At 37.4% G+C, this 23,824-nt stretch overlaps 1 protein-coding gene across 4 annotated transcripts in view; it reads right to left on the bottom strand.

Annotated features, from left to right (window-relative positions):
* Positions 1–23,824, bottom strand: part of DAAM (disheveled-associated activator of morphogenesis-like protein) — a 58,715-nt gene that overhangs the window by 17,330 nt on the left and 17,561 nt on the right. Inside the window, exon 1 of one of the 4 annotated variants that reach the window (XM_046631490.2) lies at positions 9,379–10,230. The exons of 2 other annotated variants lie outside the window; for them this stretch is intronic. In XM_046631490.2, the coding sequence (XP_046487446.1) occupies positions 9,379–9,417 (39 nt within the window). In that variant the 5' untranslated portion in view covers positions 9,418–10,230. Of the gene's footprint in view, positions 1–1,453; positions 1,680–9,378; positions 10,231–23,824 lie in introns of those variants that run through there. One more of the 4 variants, XM_046631489.2, reaches the window with a different exon arrangement.

Raw genomic sequence — 23,824 nt, 5'->3', positions numbered from 1 at the left:
AAGATGTATTTAAAAATACAAAATAGAACACGCATTAGCCTAGACATCGATATTTTATTTAAAATCGCTTTAACATATTGAAAAATCTATTAGGTTCGTTTGATTTCGCTCTACGATGGCTTATTTTATTTCGAAAACTATTTTCTACAGATCCACTAGAACAGATATTTTTTCTATCGTCAGTTGAAGTCATTTCAAAATTTTGCCACTCGCTGATCACAATCAATATCGGCGATATTTTGAAAACCAACATCATAATAAAAAATGAATTTTGGGAAATAGTCTCGGGGCTCAAATTACTCGTTGCAGAAGAAAATCGAGCGAATCTACTGATTTTCAATCACTTTGAAGCGTATTTGGAACGAAGGAAGATAGTATTAAATTTTTTTTTTTTTTTTCTCAACTCGTATATCTTATTTCTGTAAGTTCAAAGAAAATTTTGTAGCTTACGAAAATATCAATTTTACGAATACTTGATGTACGACTTCGTCTCAAAATAAAATTAATCACAAAGTATTTTGTAATTTTTGACCGACCAATCTCCTTGTAAAGTCGACTCGTCACTCCTAATAAGAAATCTTCGTGTTTATACTACCGAATTTATGTTGCATGTGGGTAATCAAAAAAATGACAAAAATGATCTAATTGATATCTGCAAGCAAGCGCTGCAACAATTTGGAGGAAAATTGGATAACGTACGTCAATTTTCTCATGTTTACAAAACGATCAGTATTGTTCGTAAATTAGTGAAGAAAATTGAGATACAAAACGTGAAAACAACGCAGATAAATAATATTACAATCACTGTTTGCACTGATTCCGAAAAGAAGGAAGACAAAAGAAAAATAATACATCGCACACGTTAAATAAACCCGAAGAGTAGTATTCGAAAAATTTATGCAGCATTGATTAATTTTTAGACCAACAATTGAGGATTTCAACTTTTCAGTCAGATAAACTCGGATTATTTTTACAAACTCTGAAATTCGCATCATATGGGCGAAGTAATAAGTACCATGAAACAAAAACGTTGCGTGAATTTTTCGTTGCAAATTATAACTCGACGAAGTCTGAACCGTGAGAAGAATCGAAAAATATCTATGATGGAATTTCCTGTATACTATCAGCATACGAAAGTGTGAACAAATATCTAAGACTTAACCGATTCAATTTGTTTGCGCCAAATTGCCTAACCTCAACATCAAACAATGAAATAATACACGTTTTGCAATAGTCAAGTTATTGTTCCGCGATACGCGTGAAAAAAGACGTTTGCAAAATTGCGATGGAAAGAGAAAAGCACAACCTTATTATTATTCGAATGTAGCAAATAGCCCTGCTGCAATTTTTTATACCTATCATCGCACAGATATTTCTTTCGTGTCTATAAAGATTTTGACGAGCACATGCAATTACACATGACATGATCGTGAATACAAAAGATTATACGTACACAAAGAAGACAACATTTTCTCACTCCAGAAATCTGACAAAACATAATGATTTTCACTGACTAGATATTATTTATATCAGTATCTGCATATGTAAAAAGAAAAGTCTTGAATAAAACAGTAATTTTTTTTTTTCAACGTCTCGTCGTCTCGTTTGAAAATTTTACATTTTTTCTTAACCTAATTGCACTTTTGCACGGTATTAGCAGACGCTCGATGAAATTTTACCGATCGTGTATTTCTGCGAGCGGTTATGAGCGCAACCGTCACGACGCGATATTTCACCTTGCGAATACGTGAATAGTCATTACGTATTGCAGTACCACGTAAATTTACGATGGTAAATTATTGTTATCAACGCGAAAAAGTCTTATCGCGTATCACGAGTGTTATACGCGGAGTTGCGCTATTTGCAAGTGTGTACATTGCGTATCGTCCATAATTTAGTAAACCTACTTTGAAAAGACAAGTACATATGGCGTGATCACCAGTTCTGCAATTCTACCCAAACGTCTCATTTTTTTGCCACATAAATTTCAGTACAATTTTTTTCTTTTCCACAACTTAACGCCTTTATTTATTCCATTTGTTGCATTCGGGTTTTAATTAATTACTCTCGACTGTGAAGTCTACAAAATTCATTCGACTTGCTAGCTTATTTCATTAAAAACTAATTGAAACGTAACTAAATCTGTATCTTTTTTTTAATTACTATGCTTCACGATTATGGTCATTGGTAATATATTTCCTTTTAGCCATTGTGATAATTTGAACTTGGCGTAAGCATAAATTAATCTTGAAGCCATATTCAACTGCGAAAATCTATTAAATTAACGTACAAAATTTAATATTGTAATAACTAGAAAATATTCACAATAAATATTTACTTGTACCACATTCGCTCGTAATTTCAAAAATATTTAAACCGTTATTGTAACGATGGCCATTTGACCAACAGAAAAGCTGCTGCTAATCGTGAGAAATGAAATTTTTCCTCAGTACGTGTCGTAGATCCGTGAAAAGACCCGTTCCTTGTACATAAAACTGTATTCGACAAAATCTCGTTGACTCTTTCCGGTGCAACTCCCTGCACGATTTAAAATCAAGCGAATTTCCTCAACGACCGCGTTACACAATTGCGGAGAAACGGCTCGATCCCAACACGGATTAATCGGGATATTGAAAGTGCAACGCGCATCCGTGTGCGCCCTGCATGCGCACACGTCGTGCAGTTTATAACGATTCCAGAGTACAGGTATGGCATGCACGCAGCCCGGTAGACCGAGTTTAAAGAGGCCTTCCGAGTTCCCTCGGGCGTATGTGAACTTTCGAGTTGGTGCTATGGCTCGTATGTAACGTTGTTTCAAAATTCACGCCTCTCTCGTGCTCCGGAATATACGCGAATGGTCCGCATTGATCTCTCTTAAGGAGGGCCTGAATTGGTCATTCGAATTTCTGGTACAATATCGAAAATGCGCATCACATGCCGAGTCTAAACTCGCTTACCCTGCAATTCAACCTTTTTTTTTTGCAGCGTTTTATTTATTAAACTTCTTTTTCCGCAACTGTCGAGTTTTTGGGTTTCACATGGTCCCGTAAGTATTTCTAAGTTTAAGAAAACCATTCAATTCATTTATTTATTTATTGCAGAAATAGCACATGTAAAAACAAATGGTCGAAATTTGTACTTTTTCACGAGAGGAAGGATTTTTTGCTAACCAATTTTTACACAGATTTGATGTCCACAAAAAAATTTTACAGAATTTTCTCAGACTTTTTCATTATGTTGTTTTTGTTTGTCTGCCGTATTCGATGCGCCATTTTGAATTTTCGAATTTCGAGTTCAGATTCGTAATTAACGATCTCAAAAGCCCGTGTGTACAATATTTCAAGTGAATCGCATGTAAGGAAAAATAAATGTTCGCAACGTTTTGATGTAACGTTGCATTCAGGCCTGTCTGAATTTCGTTAAACCATATATTGTAGACATATTTTGCAACCGATCAACTCCTTCAAAGCCACTTTCAAATTACAAGATACATACAGTGATTTTCGTTTCAATGTTTGCAACCTCGTTCTAAAGCATGGCAGCGATTTATGAAACGTAGTCATTGACTTTTGAATATTTTTATGTAATTTGTTTGTTTGTTAATAACGTCATCCATCGACAATGAAAAAAAAAAAAAAAAAACATAATAGGAAAAACTACAACGAGTTAGAACAACGAATTCCATTCGATTGATTAGTTTAATATGTAAGCTGCACGTTATGAATTAATTAGGCTCAAAATAAGATTCGTTTGGCTCCAATCAGGTTGATCTGAATCTAATAAGTTGATTCGAGTTCTGTAATTGCATTGAATTGAAGTAAATATTTCTTTCTGACAAACTAAATGACTATTATGTGAAAAAATGTTCAAGCTATTCATGTATTTGATAATCAGTTTGAATGAGTTTTTGACAAGTCAATTGGACATTCAATAAAATTGAATGATGTTATTCGAGTTTGTTATATTCAAATGAACATACATTGCATACATTGTAGACAAATCACGTAAATTTCAAGTAAATATCAAATAAGTTTTCTTTGAATATTCACGTAGAATACTTAATGTAACAATTATCTAGGATAATGCAAATAGCGGAATTTGACAACAAAGTAATTATTTCAAAACTTCAGCTCACTTTTTTTATACTGGACAAATTTTTGTTAGCTGTGCATGAAATCACAATATTTTAATTTGTCATTTTTATAAGTACACCGAATTATTTACTCTTGCGGATTGATACTCGTTGCTTTGTATTTTTTTTTTTTTTTGCATCATACGCAACACACTTTGTTTGAAGAACACAAATTAAAACAAATTGAATCAGAATTGTGAGTGTTCAGCAATAAATTCAAACTCTTAGGTTCACCACTTTATTTCTCTCGGAGAATGAAGGTGAATTTTTCTTCCTTTTTTCACCGACGAAAAATTAAGTCTTATTACTTTTAGTGCCGACTGTCAGAGTGGAACGAACGAGAACGGGACATTATTATTTTGTCTTGAATGGCATTATACTTGAGTCTCTTCGTAGAAAAAAAATTCTTTTCTTCCCTTTCAATGAGTACTTCAAAAAAAGGGTTTTTTTTAATGAAGACCGATCTGTCTTAGGTACTCCTGAGAAACCAAACCATTGCACTACAAAATTCTGCCGCGTAACAGTAAATTCGATTAACTTTCGAGATTTTTACAACTATACTATATATTAAGGGGCGGGGTTACAGTTCCAAATTTGAAAAGTTCCGAAAGCTATTAATTCCGAATTATTTGGTGGCGATACTTGAAGTAAAGGAATAAAACTTTTACGAAACAAAAAAGTTTCGCATAGTTGGAAAGCCGATGGAACAAAGTTCGAAAAGCGAGATTCTGTAAACTCAAGTTACGATAGAGCAAGGTTCCGAAAAATAAAGTTTCGATAGAGTAAAATTCCGAATATTAAAATATACTCACACAGCGTAGTTTAGTCAACGAGTGGGTGTAAAAAATTAGAAAAACGGAAAATCAGAATGACCAGGATCCAAAACAAAAAAAAAGATTAAAGTGACCAAATTTCGCTAAGTCAAAAATTCATAGAACTGAAAAATTTCGGTCATTCAAAACTTCGAAGTTTCAAATTTTTAAATTTTCTCACCTTTGCACTTCGGAACTTTCGACTTGTCGGAGTTATGCCCTTTCGGAATTTTGCTCATTTGGAACTTTGAGCGTCGGATTTCGGATCATTCGAAACATTCGATGTTTTGTCATAGTTTGATTTCTTCACTTTAAGTTTTACCAGAAAAAAATTCGGAATTTGGCGCTTTCGGAACTTTTAAAATTCGGAATTTCAACCCCACCCGACTAATACCGCAAGCAAAAAAGTGATAATTAAGAACGAGAGTAATTATTATAGATTCAAAAAATTACAAATTCCGATTAAATTTACATCGAATGTCGATTGTAATCTGTAAACAATTCCAATATCCACATGCAGGAGTCAACAATAAAATATGACAGTTTACGATACTGTTAATGAAGATTTTTTCGGACAACTTTTGAACGGTAAACCGTGACTTTCTTTCGTTCCGTCATCACCAGGACAAAAACATTCAAAATTTTTTATTGCAGCTGGGATCGGAACGTTCCAGAAAGACTTTTCAATTAAGAACGGAACGTAATAAAAGGGAACAAAAATCCCGGGGAAAAACGCAAGCGAATAGATACGAATCGCAGTGTATATAACTGCGCTTATAAGAAGAGAAAAACGATCGTGCGCGCGCGCTTTCTCTGCACGCGCTCTCGGCGTCGTAATTTCGCGTAATTATCGTTCTTAATATCATTTTCTTCTCGTGAAAACTCTGCTTCTTTTCGTCGCGTCCGCACGTTGTTGAAAAAAAAATCGAATTCAACAAGAAAATTCCAAGCTTTTGTGAAAGTATCGGAGAAGAATTTGAGACTTCTTTTCTGTGAATCAAAAAACTATTTTTACTGGATGTAAACCCGTGTGAAAACTATTCGATAGTCGGATCGATGCGAGTTAAAACCAACTATCACGACATCGAATATGATTTAAACATTGTCTTAAAAATCGAATATATTTCTGAACCGGTCGATAATAATTTGTCTTAAAATCTCACAACATCATTCAATATCTTCATAATCTGCATTATCATGTTTATATCGACTATGTAAGAAGAAATTATGGCTTTCGTTACACAGATATTCGTATTCAGTCAGAGCGCTCCAGAAATGATTAACTGTATAGTATTTTATCATACTTTTGATAAATTGGAATTTCACGTCGTTTTTTTTTTCTCATTTGTTCAAAAACGCGGGACTGAATTTTTGTACAGCAAAAGTTGAGAGTTTCAGCTCCAACAGGATTGTCATTAATATCGGATTGCAAAATTCCGTGATTTTTCCAAGTTTCTCAAATTCAAATTAGTGATTATCGTGCAGAAAATTAAAAATTAAAAACGTCAGTCAATCGTTCCGAATTATAGTTTCCTTATTTTGAAGTCTATACTTCAATTGCATCGGTGTTTTCATTGAAAAATAAATCAGGTACATTCTGAGTATTTATTTCACTGAATCTGTAATATTCAAAACGGTATAAGAGTTTTTCAGTTTGAAACCTGAGTTTTTTCCACGTATTCCATAAACACCCCTGACCATTACAGGTATTCCCGATTTTCCGGGAGTGTGGCTACCCTGATTTCGAACGTTCGAAGACGAGTAATTTTTTCGAGACGCCTCGGGTAATTAACTAATTGTCAATTAGCCGTGGAACGGTTAGACGATCGACGTTCCCTCAGTCGTTGAGATGAACCGAACTGACTCACACGGTTGTATAAATTACGCCTAATTAGCAATTACGCACACCGCCTACCCACGCTTAATGTACAAAGCTAAAGCCGAAGCGCACAAAATGGGGAATGGAAATAATCAAACACGTTGCCTAAACGTAGCCGTACCACAATGGGCTCTAATGCCGGAGTTTCACTTTTTAAATATCTTTGGTGAGAGCGTTAACTCGCAAGCGATCTGTTCTCGCCAATTTGCTCCTTTTTTTTTCTACGCCTTTTTTCTCTCCCAACGTTCTGTCGCATATGTTGAACTTGTTGCCGGGTGTTTCACTCATCGCGTCGTTCCAGAAATCGCAAACTCACACGGATGAATCGGTTCATTTAATGCAAATTTTATTGCAAACTTTATCACGTTGTTGTTGCACTTATCAGATTTGTAACTGCTGATCTAGAAAAACAACCAACATCTCATTTTTTTTTTTTTGCCAGACAAGTTTCAGTACAATTTTTTTCTTTTCCACAACTTAACGCCTTTATTTATTCCATTCGTAGCATTCGGATTTTAATTAATTACTCTCGACTGTAAAGTCTACAAAATTCATTCGACTTGCTAGCTTATTTCATTAAAAACTAATTGAAACGTAACTGAATCTGTATCTTTTTTTTAATTACTATGCTTCATGATTATGGTCATTGGTAATATATTTCCTATTAGCCATTGTGATAATTTGAACTTGGCGTAAGCATAAATTAATCTTGAAGCCATATTCAACTGCGAAAATCTATTAAATTAACGTACAAAATTTAATATTGTAATAACTAGAAAATATTCACAATAAATATTTACTTGTACCACATTCGCTCGTAATTTCAAAAATATTTAAACCGTTATTGTAACGATGGCCATTTGACCAACAGAAAAGCTGCTGCTAACCGTGAGAAATTAAATTTTTCCTCAGTACGTATCGTAGATCCGTGAAAAGACCCGTTCCTTGTACATAAAACTGTATTCGACAAAATCTCGTTGACTCTTTTCGGTGCAACTCCCTGCACGATTTAAAATCAAGCGAATTTCCTCAACGACCGATCCTCAAAATCACACGGATCATGAATCAGTTCACGTGATGCAAATTTAATTGCAAACTCAATCGCGTTGTTATTGCACTTGTCAGACTTGTAACGGCTAACCTGGAAAAGGTGTCGCGAGAGAAAAAGGAGTTATATTGATAATCTGTGATGTATAATTATTGTAATAGTCAAATTTTTGTTAGATCAGAATGTAAGCTTACTTGAAAGGATGAATTTTTTTTTTTTTTTCGTTTAAACAGATACTTAACTGAGAATTGAATACCTTGATAGATTCATAAATTTGCAGCTACGTCGAGTAAAACGTGTAAAACGATATCGGAAAGAAAGATACGTTTGTTATTATTCTTCTCTGCTTTTTTCAAATATAGACCAAGTGAACGAAGTACTGTACAAGTTATCTTTAGAATACTACTACAAGACGTTATTTTTAACAGATCCGTCAAACTTGGCCTTAAATTTCAAGAGCGTAGACAGAAATAAAGTAAATTCAAATATCCAGTCGTCTATAACCTGCAGCTATTGAAAAAATGGAGGAAATACCTTCAAACGAAACATCAAGTGTATAATAAATATTGCAAATGAATATCAGTACGTGCATATAGCTTCGTTCAGTGAGAGGAAAAAAATTACGAAACAAAAAAAAAAAAAGAAACTTGTAAAATTATTAACCTTATACAAATACGTCGCCTTATTCTACCGTCAGCCTTGAAACGAACAGAGGCAATTAATGTATATTCTCAAATGTTTTCAACCAAACGGCGACTGTATCCACTTGGCTGTATTTGTGCTGTGTACACCCACCTGGCTTCGTGTTTGTAAGGAAAAAAAAAAAAAGGAAAGGAAAAAAGAGTTGCGCTATAAAGAGGGACGATAAAATATCCTTGCTCGAACCGGCACGTTCCTGCAAATTGACTCTGTAGGACCTGTATAATCGCAATGTTTTGAAAGTTTGAAAGTGCCCGCGGTCTGCTGATCGAAGAACGATAAATTTTTACCCTATAGCTACGTAATCGGTGAATTTGAAAGCACTCGGAAGCGTTTTTGTTAGGATTCAAAAGTTTTTAAATATTAAAAAACGATGTGACGAATAACTGCAATGATTGTAAAAAAAATGCATGACATTTTTTTGCTCCAATTGTAAAATTAGTGTGTAAATAAAATCATTCTTTGACGATTCGGGGACACAAATTGAAATTGATTCAAAATTCAGTACCTGATGCTCTAATTTAATTTATGTCAGATTCACCTGACCATATTGGGGTACTAAAATATGAACACGTGGTTTTCGATAATCTGACATTATGAACCGAAGTGTGTAGTAAATATTTGTGCAACGAATATTATATATAATTATTTATAATTCAATTGTATATTTTGAAAGAAACTTTCATACAGATTTGGCAACTCGCTTGAAAAACTTCTGAGCCATCGGTTATTATAAGTAACGACGAATGAATGTGATACGATACGAAAAGTATATAATAATATTATTAAATTCGTGTAAAAAATTTACCAGATTCAACTTCCCCATCTTTTCGATCACGGTATCCATGATGAATATATCGAGGTTCTTGGCTAGCGAACGAACAACTTGTAACCAAGTGAGAAGACAGAAAAAAAAAAGAAAAAAGAATAAGAGTACAGTTTAAAAAAATGTCAATAAATCGTGTCGCACAGCTGATAAGGTGTGTAAACACAGGTGTTTTCACTGTTAATTATAAACGGGCGATATAATAAATTAAAGTCTGAACAAATAGTTGTACCGAAAAACACACGCGGCTCTTCGAGTCGATATTGTCAAATAAGCCATCGGTAATGAAAAAATATTTTTCCCGTTCAATCGAAGCTTAATTGAGTTTAAAAATAGGCGGGAAAAATTTGGCGGCAAATTTCACCGCTCATTTTAAACCGCGTTCATGAATTTTAGTAAAGTTTCAGAACAAAGGGTGCGAAGAAGTTCCGGGATTGCCGTTCGCCGGAAGTTCCTGCAATCTCATTGCGCACCGAGGTTGACGATTTCCGAAATTTAATCCCGAAAAATTATAGAGCACTGAGTTGAGAGCTGCGGCACTAAATAAAACGAGTATCAATCGATCGGAAAAATATCGATCCGATTTCGATCACTCGATAAGTAAGCGAGGGTGTTTTTTAATCGTCTCATTTTACACCCGGAACGGTATTTCTTAGTTTCCGATGTTTCGTTTTATTGCTTGTTTGTTTATTTTTTTTCAGATTCCGTATACGACAGTGGGTGTATAAGTTTTTTATTTTTGTCTTTGTTCTTTGCTTGCTTCGCGGCCGAAAATCCAGAGGAAATTCCTCGATCAGTCGGAAACGTCCGCGCACTCTGAGGGACCCGCTTAGTCTGCCGCTGAGGATTCGACTGGCAGGTGAAAACAGACCGCGGCACCACAATCTGGGGAGGTGAAACGGGGACCGGTCAAGGGGCAGGGGAGATGAGAGGAAAGGAGATGAGAGGAGAGAGAGAGAGAGAGAGAGAGAAAAGAGGAGGAGGAGGAGGAGGAAGAGGAAAGGGGACTGCGGCAGCCTTCCTGATCACCCGAGAGGAAAACGGAAGAATCGAATCCGAGCGTGCTAATGCAATCTTCGTTGGTCGGAGGTGATCGTGAGGGGCCTAATCAGGATGCAGATCGAAACCCTGCAGCTGCCGGCGAGACAAATTATCCTCAACTGTTCCCGTCGCGGTTAGATCGATCATCGATTTTGTACATTCGACCGAGGAACGAACGTTTGGATAGACTCGCCATGTACGATATTTGCGAACTAATTTTGGGGTGCTTAAGGGGGCGGTAGAAGTTGGATATTTTTAAACTTTGCGTCACTTTGATTGTTTGTAACAATGGTACGAGTGAATCTAATCGGCTCAAGCTTTCAGTGACGTTTATTGGCATATTTGTGATTAATTATGACGTATGTCATGGTTCTCAATAATGTGGACGGTCGAAACGTCATTAGTCCAACGAGGTGAAATTGGGTTTGTACCACGATTCCAACCGAACGGGTAATCCAATCCGGAGTCGCTTTGTCTGGATCTCTTTGTTGGATCCTTCTTCGTCGATCTCCCCCTGAAATGTAATCTCTAGAATTTATAATGTAGTGTAAGAATGTTAATTTTGCGTTTCCTGATTACCATTTTTGTAATTTTCATCTGATTTTCAATTTTTCAGGAGGGATTGATAGAGAGGAATCCAATAAAGAGATGCAGACAAAGCGACTCCGGATTGGATTACCCGTTTGGTTGCAATCGTGGTGAAATCCAATTTTACTTCCTTGGACTAATAACGTTGGACCGAACATATTATTGACTTAGTAACTATGCCATACATTATAATTATTCACAAATATGCTAGTAAACACCCCTGAAAGTATGAGCCGGTTATCTTTATTTGTACCATTGTTATAAACGATCATCAAATTCAATTAATTATGAACACCGAATCGGTTCACAATTTTTATTTTCATATGCGTACGATCTTTTTACGATTTTCATTAGCGAGACTGGGCAAAAACAATTTTATGTAACGATTTATAGTAGGAAATATTTTGATACATCTTCCGTACGAGAAAATTATACATTGATGAAAAAGCAGAAAAAAAAGAAATCAAATAGGTAAGGAAACTAAATCTATATTGAACCTAAATATCTGCATAAATAATGAAAGCGTTACGTATTATTCAAATCCGGTCAAATGTATGACAGTTGTCATTTCAGGTATGTTTTTTATCTACCTTGAAACGTAACGAACTTAAATCCTAAGAAAATTAGAAAACTTTCGATGATTCTCAGAGAATTTACAGGGAATTTGAGAAATATTTGAGAAAACCTTGGACTAAGTAAACATGATTCTACCAGTGTGTTGATAAATTCATTGAACACTCTGTTGAACTTTTCTGAACACTTTTTGCTGGTCACTCGAATTTCGACAGAAAAAGTTTCAGAAGCTTTGCAGAGTGGCTGGTTAGATTATGTCAGAAAGATTTCGAATAAATTTCATCACACGGAGAGAATTTTTCTGAAATCTCAATCTGAAAATCCTCTGAGAATCTTTAGAAGTTTATCGACTCGATGTTGAAATTCGAATCAATTGAGAATATCTAATGTCTTATTCGGATTATTTTTTTATCGGTCAGAACGTATTGAGATTGACAGACAAGATTATGAGTTTGGCATCATAAACTCGGCATTTTTTATACGCGATCTTGGCGAAAGGTTCTAAAATATTAGCCAGGAACTTGTTGAATTAGCAACCTCTGTGGAAAAAATCCTCAATTTAGGAGTAAATTCGTACCCCCAACTTGTAGATAATGCTGAATTCCGAAAAAAAAAGTTGAAGGTACGAATTCACTGCCAAGTTGAGGGTTATTTTTCCGTAAGGAAATTTCCGGGATCATTCAGTATCTGTAAGGTACGATCAAGTTAAATATAAGAATTGCACGCGACCTTCGAATGAAAATATGGCATACAAATAATTATCCAAGAGATATGTATTTGAGATAGAATATGCAATTAGACATATAAATGGTTACATAGGTACACATTACAACAAACCAAATTCATTCGAAATTGAAACAATGATCTAGAATGATTGCAATGCTTGGTCGTAAATTTCTTTGCGATTTTCGCATGAAACTTCATTTTGTTGTTTCTGAATGCTCGCAACGAAGAAGAAACTGAGAATGCAGTTAGCTAGTTGAAAATACGTTTTTTTCTTTTTTTTTACGAGGTATGAGAATAATATGCATGAATATTGCATAAATCTAGAAATAAATCAGATGGCATTGGTAAAATGTCGAAATCCGATCATAACCAGATGCCGAAGTCGGACGAACGGAACCGGTTGTGGGCAAAATTGTAAATAGTTAATTACAAGTGAGACGTATAATTTGTAATTTGTAACTGCGGTGTCAATAAATTGCAGATAAAAAGTGCCTGATTAAACTTGAATAATTGAAGTGAAATAAAACAGAAATTACCTTGAAATTTTGTACTAGGAACATAAACCGTAAAAGTACACTTTTACTTTATTATTTTACTGCACCATAATTACGAGACAGATATCTAATTTGTATTTTCTTCTTTTCGAACTAAAAAAAAAAAAAAATTTATTGCGCACAAAACTGAACGGATCGAAACGATAGGCGGTCCAAAATTCTCTTGAGTACTTCAGAGCGGTCTTACGATTAATCCTAAGCTAATCTCATCGAAAGCACGCGCGAAACGCGCATAACTTTTACACGTTTACAAATAAAAGCCAAGTTTCTTTTTTTTGGAATGTCATATCTTTTACGCTAATCGATCCATCGACGAGTTGCCTGGTCGTCTCGCTGAATCTCGGTGCTGTTTCACTCGTTACTCTCACAAAACTTCAATCATATCCCGATTCGTCTCCGTTAAGAGAAACTGCTTTGAGTGCAGTTCAGAGTTCACCGCGGCTTTGATTGCGCACCTGTTCAACACGAGTCTGCGTAATTATTCCTGCGTACACGTATGTTCCGGCCATTTCCGTTGAGCAATCATCTACTCGGTCTGTTTCCGGTTCTGCGTCTGTCCTTCTCCTCTAAGCCGATTTTCTTTTCTCTACACGATCAATTTATCGGCTTTGGTGTCGCTGAGGAAATACTTCCGGTGACCTCTGAGACAGTAGGTCAACGCGAAAGGTAGGACGAATTTTTGCCATGCCAAGCCTGCCTGCCTTAGAGACGACGAGGCGAAGAGGAACTCGCCCAGCGGTGTGTGAAAATCGTTGCTCAAGCCAAACGAATCGAAAATTGGTTCTTTTTTTTTGCGTACTGAAGCACTGATCGACGAAACTGTGCTGATTCGAGGATTTTTTCAGAGTGTGCGGAAGGTCGGTGCAAAATTTTGCGACATAAAACATGGGAGAACAAACTAAAATTGACTAAAACACAATATTTTGGTATTGTTACGATTTGTGATGTTTTTGAAAGGTATTTCATACGTAAAATTCAGTCTTGATGTAAAAATTAAATATGACGCTGGGCGCTAGTTGCAACAGTAGAGACTCGAATACTGTGTTCTGTGGATAATACAATCTAACATTTTCATTTTTACAAGTTAGAAAATGACCGGTCTGATTTTTTTGTGTAAAATAAAAGCACTCGTGGAGAACAGAAAACAAATTTTTAAACGTTTATCTTTATTTTTATTAGATTTATTTTGTAAGGTTGAAAATGACTTCGAAGAAAGGAGTCCACATGGCGTACATGATTGTAGCCGTAAATATTATCTAACACAAGATTTGTAAAAAATATTATTAATCAGTATGACAGCCGCTATCTTGCTATGGACGTTTTTTTTTTTTTTTTTTTTTTAATTAAAATTTACAAAGTGGCGGCGTCGCGAACAAAAAGTATCGAATTTAACTTATTTTTTCGACAGCATTTCCTTAAAAAAAATATGAAGTTTACAAAAAAGAGCGTCCGAAGCAAGACAAAGAATGATATGAAGAATGTTGTGTCCAAATTTGAGACGGATAGCTTGAAGACTCTTCCTTTGAGAGCGTAGACCATTTTGAACAACCGTGTTTCGAGAAAGACGTTTAAAAAACTGTAAAAAAATAAAAATAAACGTTTCGACATTTATTTTCTGTTCTTCACGAGTGCTCTACTTTAACATATTATAAGAAAATCATAGCTATCGAAAAAAGAAATCGCGAGATTGAGTTATTTTTCGACCCGTGGTTTCTTAACGATTGACGTGCAACCATAGAATTTTTTTTGTTCCTTTCGTTCATAAGTGAATTTTGTTCCTCTCCAATTCATCGATTTAAAAATAGGCAATAGTTTGTGACTGTACCAATATTTAGACTGAGAGAAATTTTTAGTTCCGGTTACCGCTCAGTCCTTGACTATTTTCATTTTTTACCACAAAATCGAAAAATATAGTTCGAGGTACAAAATTAAAATTAGATTTCTAGCTGTCACCGGAAACTCTGGTATCCGTTACTATTCTTTTTCATTATGATCACCGTTACTGTATTTTCTCGTAACTGTTGCGAAAATTTAATGCTCGTGCAACAATAAATTGATGTCAAAGCCTTGTTTAGCTAAAAAAGTACAGTAAACCTCAGAAACTGATTTTGCGTTGCAATTACCAAAAAAGGATCGACGATAGCGCAAAATGGTAACGCGTACCTCGTTTTTCGTTATTCCAACAATATTCAAACAGTTTTTTTTAACGAAACCTGTTTTACTCAATTTTTCTAGTCACTGTAACAAATGAAATATTTCTCAGTGTAGTTTGACAAATACCAAGCGAATATCGCACATTACAACTTTGAGCAAACCGTCGTTGATTTCCATACAAGCGAAGCCGACTTCCGGCCAAGCTCTGCACATCCAAATTCGTAGAAGCGTAGACGTTTCGCGGAATGTGACGTCTGCGATTAACTGCAACCATGCGCCAAGCCTCGAGGACGAAGGACGGATTCGTTGGAAGAAATTAAAATGCAAACGATCGCTAACAAAGCCGGAGACATTTGAATTCAAGCAGTTTTACACCTCAGGTATATCAAGGATCGTCAAGGTTAACAATGCGGGAAACACGCGACTCCGGCTATTCGCTGTGTAACGATGCATATGGTCTATATACCGGTGCATAAAATAAATTCAACATTTTTTACAGAAAAACCAGAATCGCCGAGGCGACTCGGACGAACTACGGACTGCAAACGCATTCCGATGCAAGGTTGCTGCTGCTGCTGCTGCTGCTGCCAATGCAACTGCTTGGTTTCAGTACTCAGGGTTGCAGGGTGACGCGTTTGAAATTCTTTGATTTTTAATACGCGTATAAAACATTTCAAATGTTGTATCTTCTCCAGGAATACCTTCGTTTTATTAAATTATCAAATTTTCGGTAGATCTTGGATTGATCCGAAAGCTTTGACGAAAAATCCTGCATCGTCTGCGAGTTAAAAATCACTAAAAACACTGTCAAACTTCTTGAGAGAAACTTTTCTTTAAAAATGTTTGTGAAAAATCAGAATTTATAGATATTTTTGATATTGGATTACAGATATTTTTACAAAATTTTGGAAACTTCTTTGTCAGGGTTTCCTGCAACTGTCGTGAAAAGTTTTGATCAAGAATTTTAGAAAATTTACCATTTTGTCAGGATCCCAGGATAGACACATACTTAAACTAAATAAACATGTGCGAAATAGCAGCTCGTGAAGTACAAAGAAGTGTAATAACCATTGATCTTCACTTACATTATCCATCGGAAGTACTTAATAGCTTGCGTTTATCGTTCGTTGGATGCAAAGAAAGAAATCGGTTTCATTTTTAAATTTTCATTGCCAACATAACGAAGTCTCACATTTCAGTACATTCATGAAAGCGTTTGAGAGCCAACCCTGCCACTACCTGCGTACAAACTGACTTGTGCCGCAAATAAAAGTGACTCGTAGGACGTCCAAGAGCAAGAAAACAACCGTAGCAGACACGTTTTTTCTTTTTCGCATCATAATTTATCTCTTTCCCTTTCGCAGATCGAGATTCCAGAGAAAATGTTCCCGTGACATTTTCACAGTCTCTATATTATCCTGCAGTTTATACGACTGCAGTGTCCCACGTGAGGACCGTGGTAAAAGGCATTTCATAAAATCTCACTCGCCGTTCGCAGTGGGTAAGTAGCACAGAGTGCGTTATGGTTCACCTGATAACGACGATAAGTACACTGCAACTCGTTTAGAACCTTGCGGCTAATGGGGATGGCCACAAGAGATCCGAGGATTGGAATGGAGCGCGTAAATATCCGTCTGAATTCTCAGGTCAAGTCCACGAAGATCGACGATGCGTGTGAAAAATGGTCGATCATGAACCGATTTGACACGCAACGGTGACGCGTGACATAGTCAAAGAAAAAACGAACATAACCTTTGGAGAAAATCTCAAAATCGTCTCGTCAATCAACTTCTGGAAGGGTATGCAACTGACACTTAACAGAGTGACGGAAAACGTGTTGAATTCTTCGTCCGTACAGAGCGAGGAGAGCGTCCCCTTAGCTGAACGGTAGCTACAAATGGGGCCTCAAATTCTCAGTGATTATCCGGTGAATTAAGGCTGCAATAAAAATAAAAAATTGAATAACAGTTAAAATCGGCAGCGAAGCCTCGAGGCGGATATTAGTTGAAGAATTTGGTGGCACAAATGGGATATTATGCGTAGTGTATGGGATTGCCATGCAGGAGATGAATGAAACGAGACGTTGAATGTCGAGGGACGTAACGATACACCGACAATGAGTGAAGTTGGCGATACTTGACTGAACTGACACATTGGATGGTAAAGAGGCCGGGACACTCTCGTCACGAATGGTTAAACGATCGCAATTAAAAGTTGGGCTTGTACCAATTTACGAGGATTGATATGACCGTGTCGAGTGGATCTGCTGCCCGGTGTCCGTGCACGAGACGTTTGATCGAGAATCGAGGAAACCAGTAAGCAAGAATGTAAGTAAGTAAGACAGAATTACGAGCCTGCCTCTGATGCCTTCTCGCGCGTTCCAATTCGCTCACAGCTTCTAAGGATTTATATCTACCCATATCGATAATGTGTGAATACCACACGTATGCGATCATTTACGTTTGGACGATATGCACTGGCGCGTTGTCGTTGACACAAATCTACGCTGTCCAAAGTGGATCGTAAGCCGTTGAGTGCCTGTTCAGCTAATGCGTTAAGGGGATAATGTAGAATGGTCGTTGTGTTTCCACACTTTGTTCACCATTCGTTCCTGTCTTGAGAGAAAATTTGTGTTCCTTGATTGTCGATTGAATGTATAAACAATTAGCACTTATAAATTCGTCGATTGTCGCTCTTGAAAAGCGAGCTACGCAACCGTTATGCTCAATTACAGAAGCACGATCGGTCCATTCAAGGATCGAGAACTCGTTTCTCCGTCTTTTGATCATCTTCCATTTACAATCCGCGGCGATTGAAAGGAAGGCGAGTCATCCTCTTCACTTTGACCGATGGTCTCACGCAGTGATAAGAAGAATATACATCCCGATGAATTCAAACGACTCGGCGAGCACCCCACACACGGAGTTGGAGTCGGAGAGGTACTTACGAGAGAAGCGACATTAACATTGTTGGAAAACGATTTTCATGGTTGGAAACTCGAAGCACAAAGTGCACGGTAGAAGCGCCCGTGATGGTAGGTGCATTTAAAGGTTAATTTATGCGTTTTCCTCGATGTCCCAATCGGTGTCAACTGCTGGACGCATCGACCTACTCGCTACGGATCCGTTATATTCTATCTCTAGCTCGTAGCTTTTAGACTACTACGCGTGAGCTAGAGTCCCGCCGCTATGGGATGGTACAACGTTCACCGGTTCGCCGACACCGCTATAGTCCGAGACTATGGCAGACGGTTGCCTATTTCATGTGGGAGGGCAACGCATCGCGTGGGCTCATTCATGAATTATTTTTAAGCATACCTGACTCTCATAACCAGGCCAGGCTGCTATTTATATTCAGAACCCTTATGTCGGCTATCAGACGTGACCTATAGCGATAATAGTCGTGCTTTTCCCACTCCGAGTACCCACTCGTCGGCTCAAGAGGGCTATAAACTGAATGCTCGATCAGGCATCAGGCGAGGCACGAAGGAACGGAGATATCGGTTTTCATCAACAACGAGCAAATCTAGTGCAAAATTACCGGTGACTTTGCACTTTGACGTATAAGAAGATAACAGGCAGGCATTAAATTTTGTCATGATGCTCTTGGCAAGCTATATTATTGATCCTCAACTACCGATGTCAGTTGCATTACGAATATGAATCGAAATCTTTCTTAGTCACAGAGTTTCAAGATTATAATATCGTTAGTCTTTCGTACTATTGAGATGAAAAAAAACCTTGACGTATACAAAGAGAAATTTTTTGGATAGATACCTTTTAATTTCAGTTATTTATTTGGAAAATTGTTGCGAATAAGGTATTCGTTCTAGGAATAATTCTGTTAACACAAATTTTATCTCAATTTTATCTGTTGTATTAACTCGGATCAATTTCAAATATTTTGCAAACTAGAAAGTACATCAGAGACCTTGATCTTTTACTGGTTCATAATTGTTTTACAAAAGATAGTAATAACGACTTGACTCAATTTGTGTATCTTCTATTCTCAAACTTTGGATGTTTATCTATTGGTTTTTCTTTAACGCTCAAAACTTCAAACGTTGGTATCGTTGTTTGGATAAAAAAAAAACTCGAAGCAAACACCAAAGAAACGTTTTTCTTTCAAGCCGCAAGTAAATAGTGAAAAAATGCATAAAAATGATTGCCTCGTATCAATTTTGACTATCCAAAAAAATTAAATTCCATTCAACGCATTACTCGATCAAATCGTAACCCCCGGAAATGGTCGGCTTCCGTCTACTGTATAGTCTATTTTACGAGGTCTGCAGATTTACGATTCAAATCTTGTTTTAATTTCCGAAGTACAGATCAATGATGAAGATCGCATCTAAAATTGACCAACACTTTAAAAAATGTTCGCTAAAGTTGTTATAAATTCCAGACGCGACACGTAGAATTTCTTGAAATTTCCGTGTCTTCCCGAAGCGAACTTGCACGAGAGCTTAAACAATGACTAGACCCTACGTCGCCAGGCGTGAAAACCTGTTCGGCGCACGGACGCACATGAATGCACCAACGTAAAATCCAAACACCGAATGAATGACCGAAGCTACCGTGAAGAGTCGCAGGATTGTTCAAAGTGTCGATTCACTTCCGCGCATTCGAGAAGATAAGCGATGCGGCAAATAGTTTTGGAGATTTTCAACGCTTGCGAGATGAATGTGTGATAAAGAAAGTTGAAAAACGAAGCAAGGGCGACGTAGAAGCCGACGAAGAACTTCAACGATCGCAAAGAAAGCGAGAGAGAAGTAAAAGAGAAAAACGATGATTTTGGCAAACCAGAAGAACCCAACGACCGATCATAAGAGAGAAAGTGCAAGTGTATGGTATCTCGTATTTGCATCTGGCATAGGTTTGCGTCCAAACTCGGTAAGAACAGTAACAGTTATGTTAGGAGTCGCGAGACTCGGTATCCAGACTCGGTGGTCCGCGGTCAGTGATCGGTGGCCAGTTGTGGTTAGGTAGGTTTAGACGTTCTCGTTAACGCGCCTACTGGGGCATAAAATGGTTGTTGGCCAACCGTGACGCCGCCGCTCGAGTAGTTATAAGCGTTTGGAATGCAATAAAATTACCCAAAAGAAGGAGGAGAAAAAAGAAGGACATAAAATAAATCAGAAAATTAGGAAAAAAAAAAAAAAGTACAGAATAGACTCCTCGTGACCGTGCACCAGTCCGTGTATAAAAGTCCGATGGCACACTGACCCACTCACAATTTATAGAATATATACTTTGGAGAAAATTACAAATGGAACTGACCCGGTATGAGGTTTGCATCTTAATCGATCCGCCGCTCGGGCCTTTTGGTGTTGCACGATGATGCCGCGGCACATACTGCATGTGTCACAGATAGAGAGATAGAGAGAAGGAGGAAGGGAGAGAGATAGAAAGAGAGAGAGAGGCAAGTGTTCACCGTAAGCTGGTCTAAAAACGCGTTGGTGCTCGGGACAAAGGTGTTCATGCAACGTGATCATAAGGTAGTTATCAGTTCACCGCTCACGTTCCGTGTCCTACAGTTGTCATAGATGTTTGTACAATTCGTAACGCGCATTGGTATTCCTTGAGGAGCATCGGGGGTCCCCGACTCCTGTTCCCGTTTGTTTGTCTCTCGGCCTTGCGCCTTGCGTCTATCGTAGTTTTCACGTGTCCTAGGAAACGTCTGGTATCTGGTTCCTGATGCAGCTACGGCAGGAGCTTCGGGATGTACCGCTACAGGGGCGATAAACGCGTACTGAAATTTAAACGCGTCGTGTGGTGTAACGGTCTGTAAGAACCAGCAGCTTAGGACTTCGAAAGGTCTTCGTCGTACATCGAATTAATTCGAAGCACCGCCCCCGACCAAATGCACCGTTTCTTTTCCGTTGAAACGTCATTTGAATAAAGGAAACCGAATACATTTGCTTGCGGATGTAAGGTGCATGACAAAAACTGTGAAAAATTTAGTAGCCTGCTGTTTTAACGATCTTTGAAACGACCGATAGGTTCTTTTAATAACTGTAGTCATGTTCATTTTCAAACAAAGACACGCCGACGGTTTAGCATCCCCGTGACCGAAGTGTTTCACGTTTTAGAACTGATTTCAACATCCCTGTTTTCGTGTTTACGATACAAATTCTGACGAGCTACCTGAGTGCCTGTAACAGGGGCGGGAAATTTTCATTGCGATGAGAATTCAAGTGGATACTTCTGAAACCTATCTTATCTTCAGGCTCAAAATTCAATAGATTATACAGAGCCCGATAACGAAGCATGTTTTTCTCGACCACTGTTTACTTATTACGATCTTGCTAATCCCAGAGAACAAAGTTTGTTCAGGATATGACGAGTCTATGCGGAATGCCTGGTATACAGTGTAATTTCCGCAACAAACAGGAACTCGAAGAGAGTCGACCACGTTCCAATGCTTAAGCAAAATCTATCGGGGTCCGAGGGATTAAGAAACCCATGAAAAGTGCCCAATGAATAAATTGTCCAACCTTTATCCGCCGTGCCCTGCTACACTATTAATTGGATGTCAGAAATGGCCGCCTAACGGCAGTTCTTTTCGACTTCGGCGGAACCCAGCGTAGTTTTCTTGGCCATCCAGTCCACCACTCAACAAAGGGATGCATGAATCACGCCGTGTAAACGGGCGTAAAGAAAGTCCAAAGTTTGGGGATCGAAACTGTCGTGTTGTGCAGGATGAGGGTGTAATCAAGCCCGTCGCAGGGTTCATTGCCTAGGGCTACTGTCCAGACGGAATCAATAATAGCACCAACGAGTAGGTGGAGAGGCATTGGGTACGTCAAGTCAATGGCTTCTCGTGATCCCAAGGAAAAAGCAATTGCTGCCATTCTGCCTGATACCTTGTTATACGAGTTGCCGTGCAACAAAAATATCTACGTAGAGCGAACTGAATTTTTGAGGAGACCGAAAAGACATGACAATTTTTGCAAATGTTGACTGAATAGTTTGAAAAAAATTAATTTAAATTATAGTAATGAGAGTAGTGTTGTTGAGAATTGATTCGCGTCAAAACAGCTCAAGTCAAATTTCACTGTAAAATTATCTACCGGGTCGGAATGAAGGTCTGCTAGTATACTAGAAGTATGAATATGTCGTGAAACGATGAGATTTGGAGCAAATATAAATAGTGCTGGCTCAAATGTTGGTTGAAACAAGCCTGATTTGATCGAAACTGTTCAAGACACATTGAGACATGGTTAATGAAATGTTTACAAAGTCTTTTATAACCATTTCAGATTTATGCATGGGCAGTTACGATATATGATAAGTCCTCTGGACATTCCAACTTTTAAGATTACCACCTTCCAAATTCAAAGCAACTGAGCCGAAAAAATAATGCTTAGGGAGAGTATGAGTTAAAGGTTACGAAGAGAGAAAAAAAAACAGTTCAAGGAAGGTGCAAAAATAGTATTCGCGCCTATGACAGCGAACAGGGACGATACGTTCCTACTATGGTTTGAAAATTTTGAGATACGTCTTGTGATCAGAAAGTTCAAACTGATTAAACTGTGGTGTTTTTTTATCCGATTTTTGTGGTTTTGAGTTTATTTTGTTCACCATAGGGATTTTCAGAGGCTGCTTGGAAATAACTTCCCAACTACAGTCATGTTCAAAGTGAATAAGAATACATTTGTGTAAGTACGGTACAATAGGTGTTCTTGATCGATCATATTTGTACGTCGTAACTGTATTCTCGATCGTTTTTAAAACAATTTATAGGGTTATGGTAATTTAATTATGTGATTACCGTGTAAAAAGTTAACGCTTCATTGCCCTTCACTTTTTTCTTCTCTTACAATTTCACAAACAATAAACGAAATCGCGTTTCGAAATCGAGATATATTGCGGTCCATTTAATAAAATATCGGTCATCAGCCAGCTGTATCTAATGTTCATTCGACGCGAATTCGAAGGTATGCCACACGCGGAGGTCCGTTAGTAGCGGTAATGAGTTATACCCGCCGTCAGTATTTCAGAGTTTGAAAGGAATCTCTATAAAAAGCGCACAGATATAATAATCGTCCCAGAACGTACAGAGCTTCATGATATTCTTTTGTCATAAAATCCGAACAGTGTCAGCGAAAGCGGATGAAGAAATTCTCTAATATCGTTACGATGACTACCAATTTCTCTGGCCCAGCTGCTCCGATCGGTAATCGATCGTTTATAAAACTAAACGTCGTTTATTGAGCTTGAAAGTCGATTCGAATCACAGACATTTACGGCAACTACATATTTAAAAAAATAAATAAAAAATAACTGCGAACGCATTTGGTAAAAATTTAGAAAGACTTGGAAATCAACGATTGTGAGTTAAAACTTTCTGTGCATAAAACAGATTTAAATCGACAAGAGTAGATTGATATTCGTCTTACGTCATGAAATGGGACTATAAGTTACATGCAATGTAACAGCGGTGTGAAGTGATAGTCCATGCTGCGTGTATAGTTGACGAAAAAGACCGAAGAGAAGAGATAAAAAAAAAAAAAACTCAACAAATTACCCAACGTTTACGAGAATCACCGGAAATTAATAAAACCGGTATAGTTGCGTGCTCCGGCAGTTTCCGAGGAGAAAAAGATGTTCAAGCAATACATTAGCTTATAGTTTTGCAGCTTGTATAATTGCGGTGACAGTTATTGAACAAACTTCTTCGAAAAAATGTCAGATTCAGGTTAATATCGACGTGCGTTTTAATGAGAAAAAAATAAGGAATATTTGTACAACAGAAATAAAAAAAACCAAAAACAATTATTCAGCAGACAC

Source organism: Neodiprion pinetum, chromosome 6, assembly GCF_021155775.2.
Source record: "Neodiprion pinetum isolate iyNeoPine1 chromosome 6, iyNeoPine1.2, whole genome shotgun sequence".
Lineage (NCBI taxonomy): Eukaryota > Metazoa > Arthropoda > Insecta > Hymenoptera > Diprionidae > Neodiprion > Neodiprion pinetum.
Note: the sequence above shows the minus strand (reverse complement) of the source record. Positions and strands in the feature narration are given on the sequence as shown.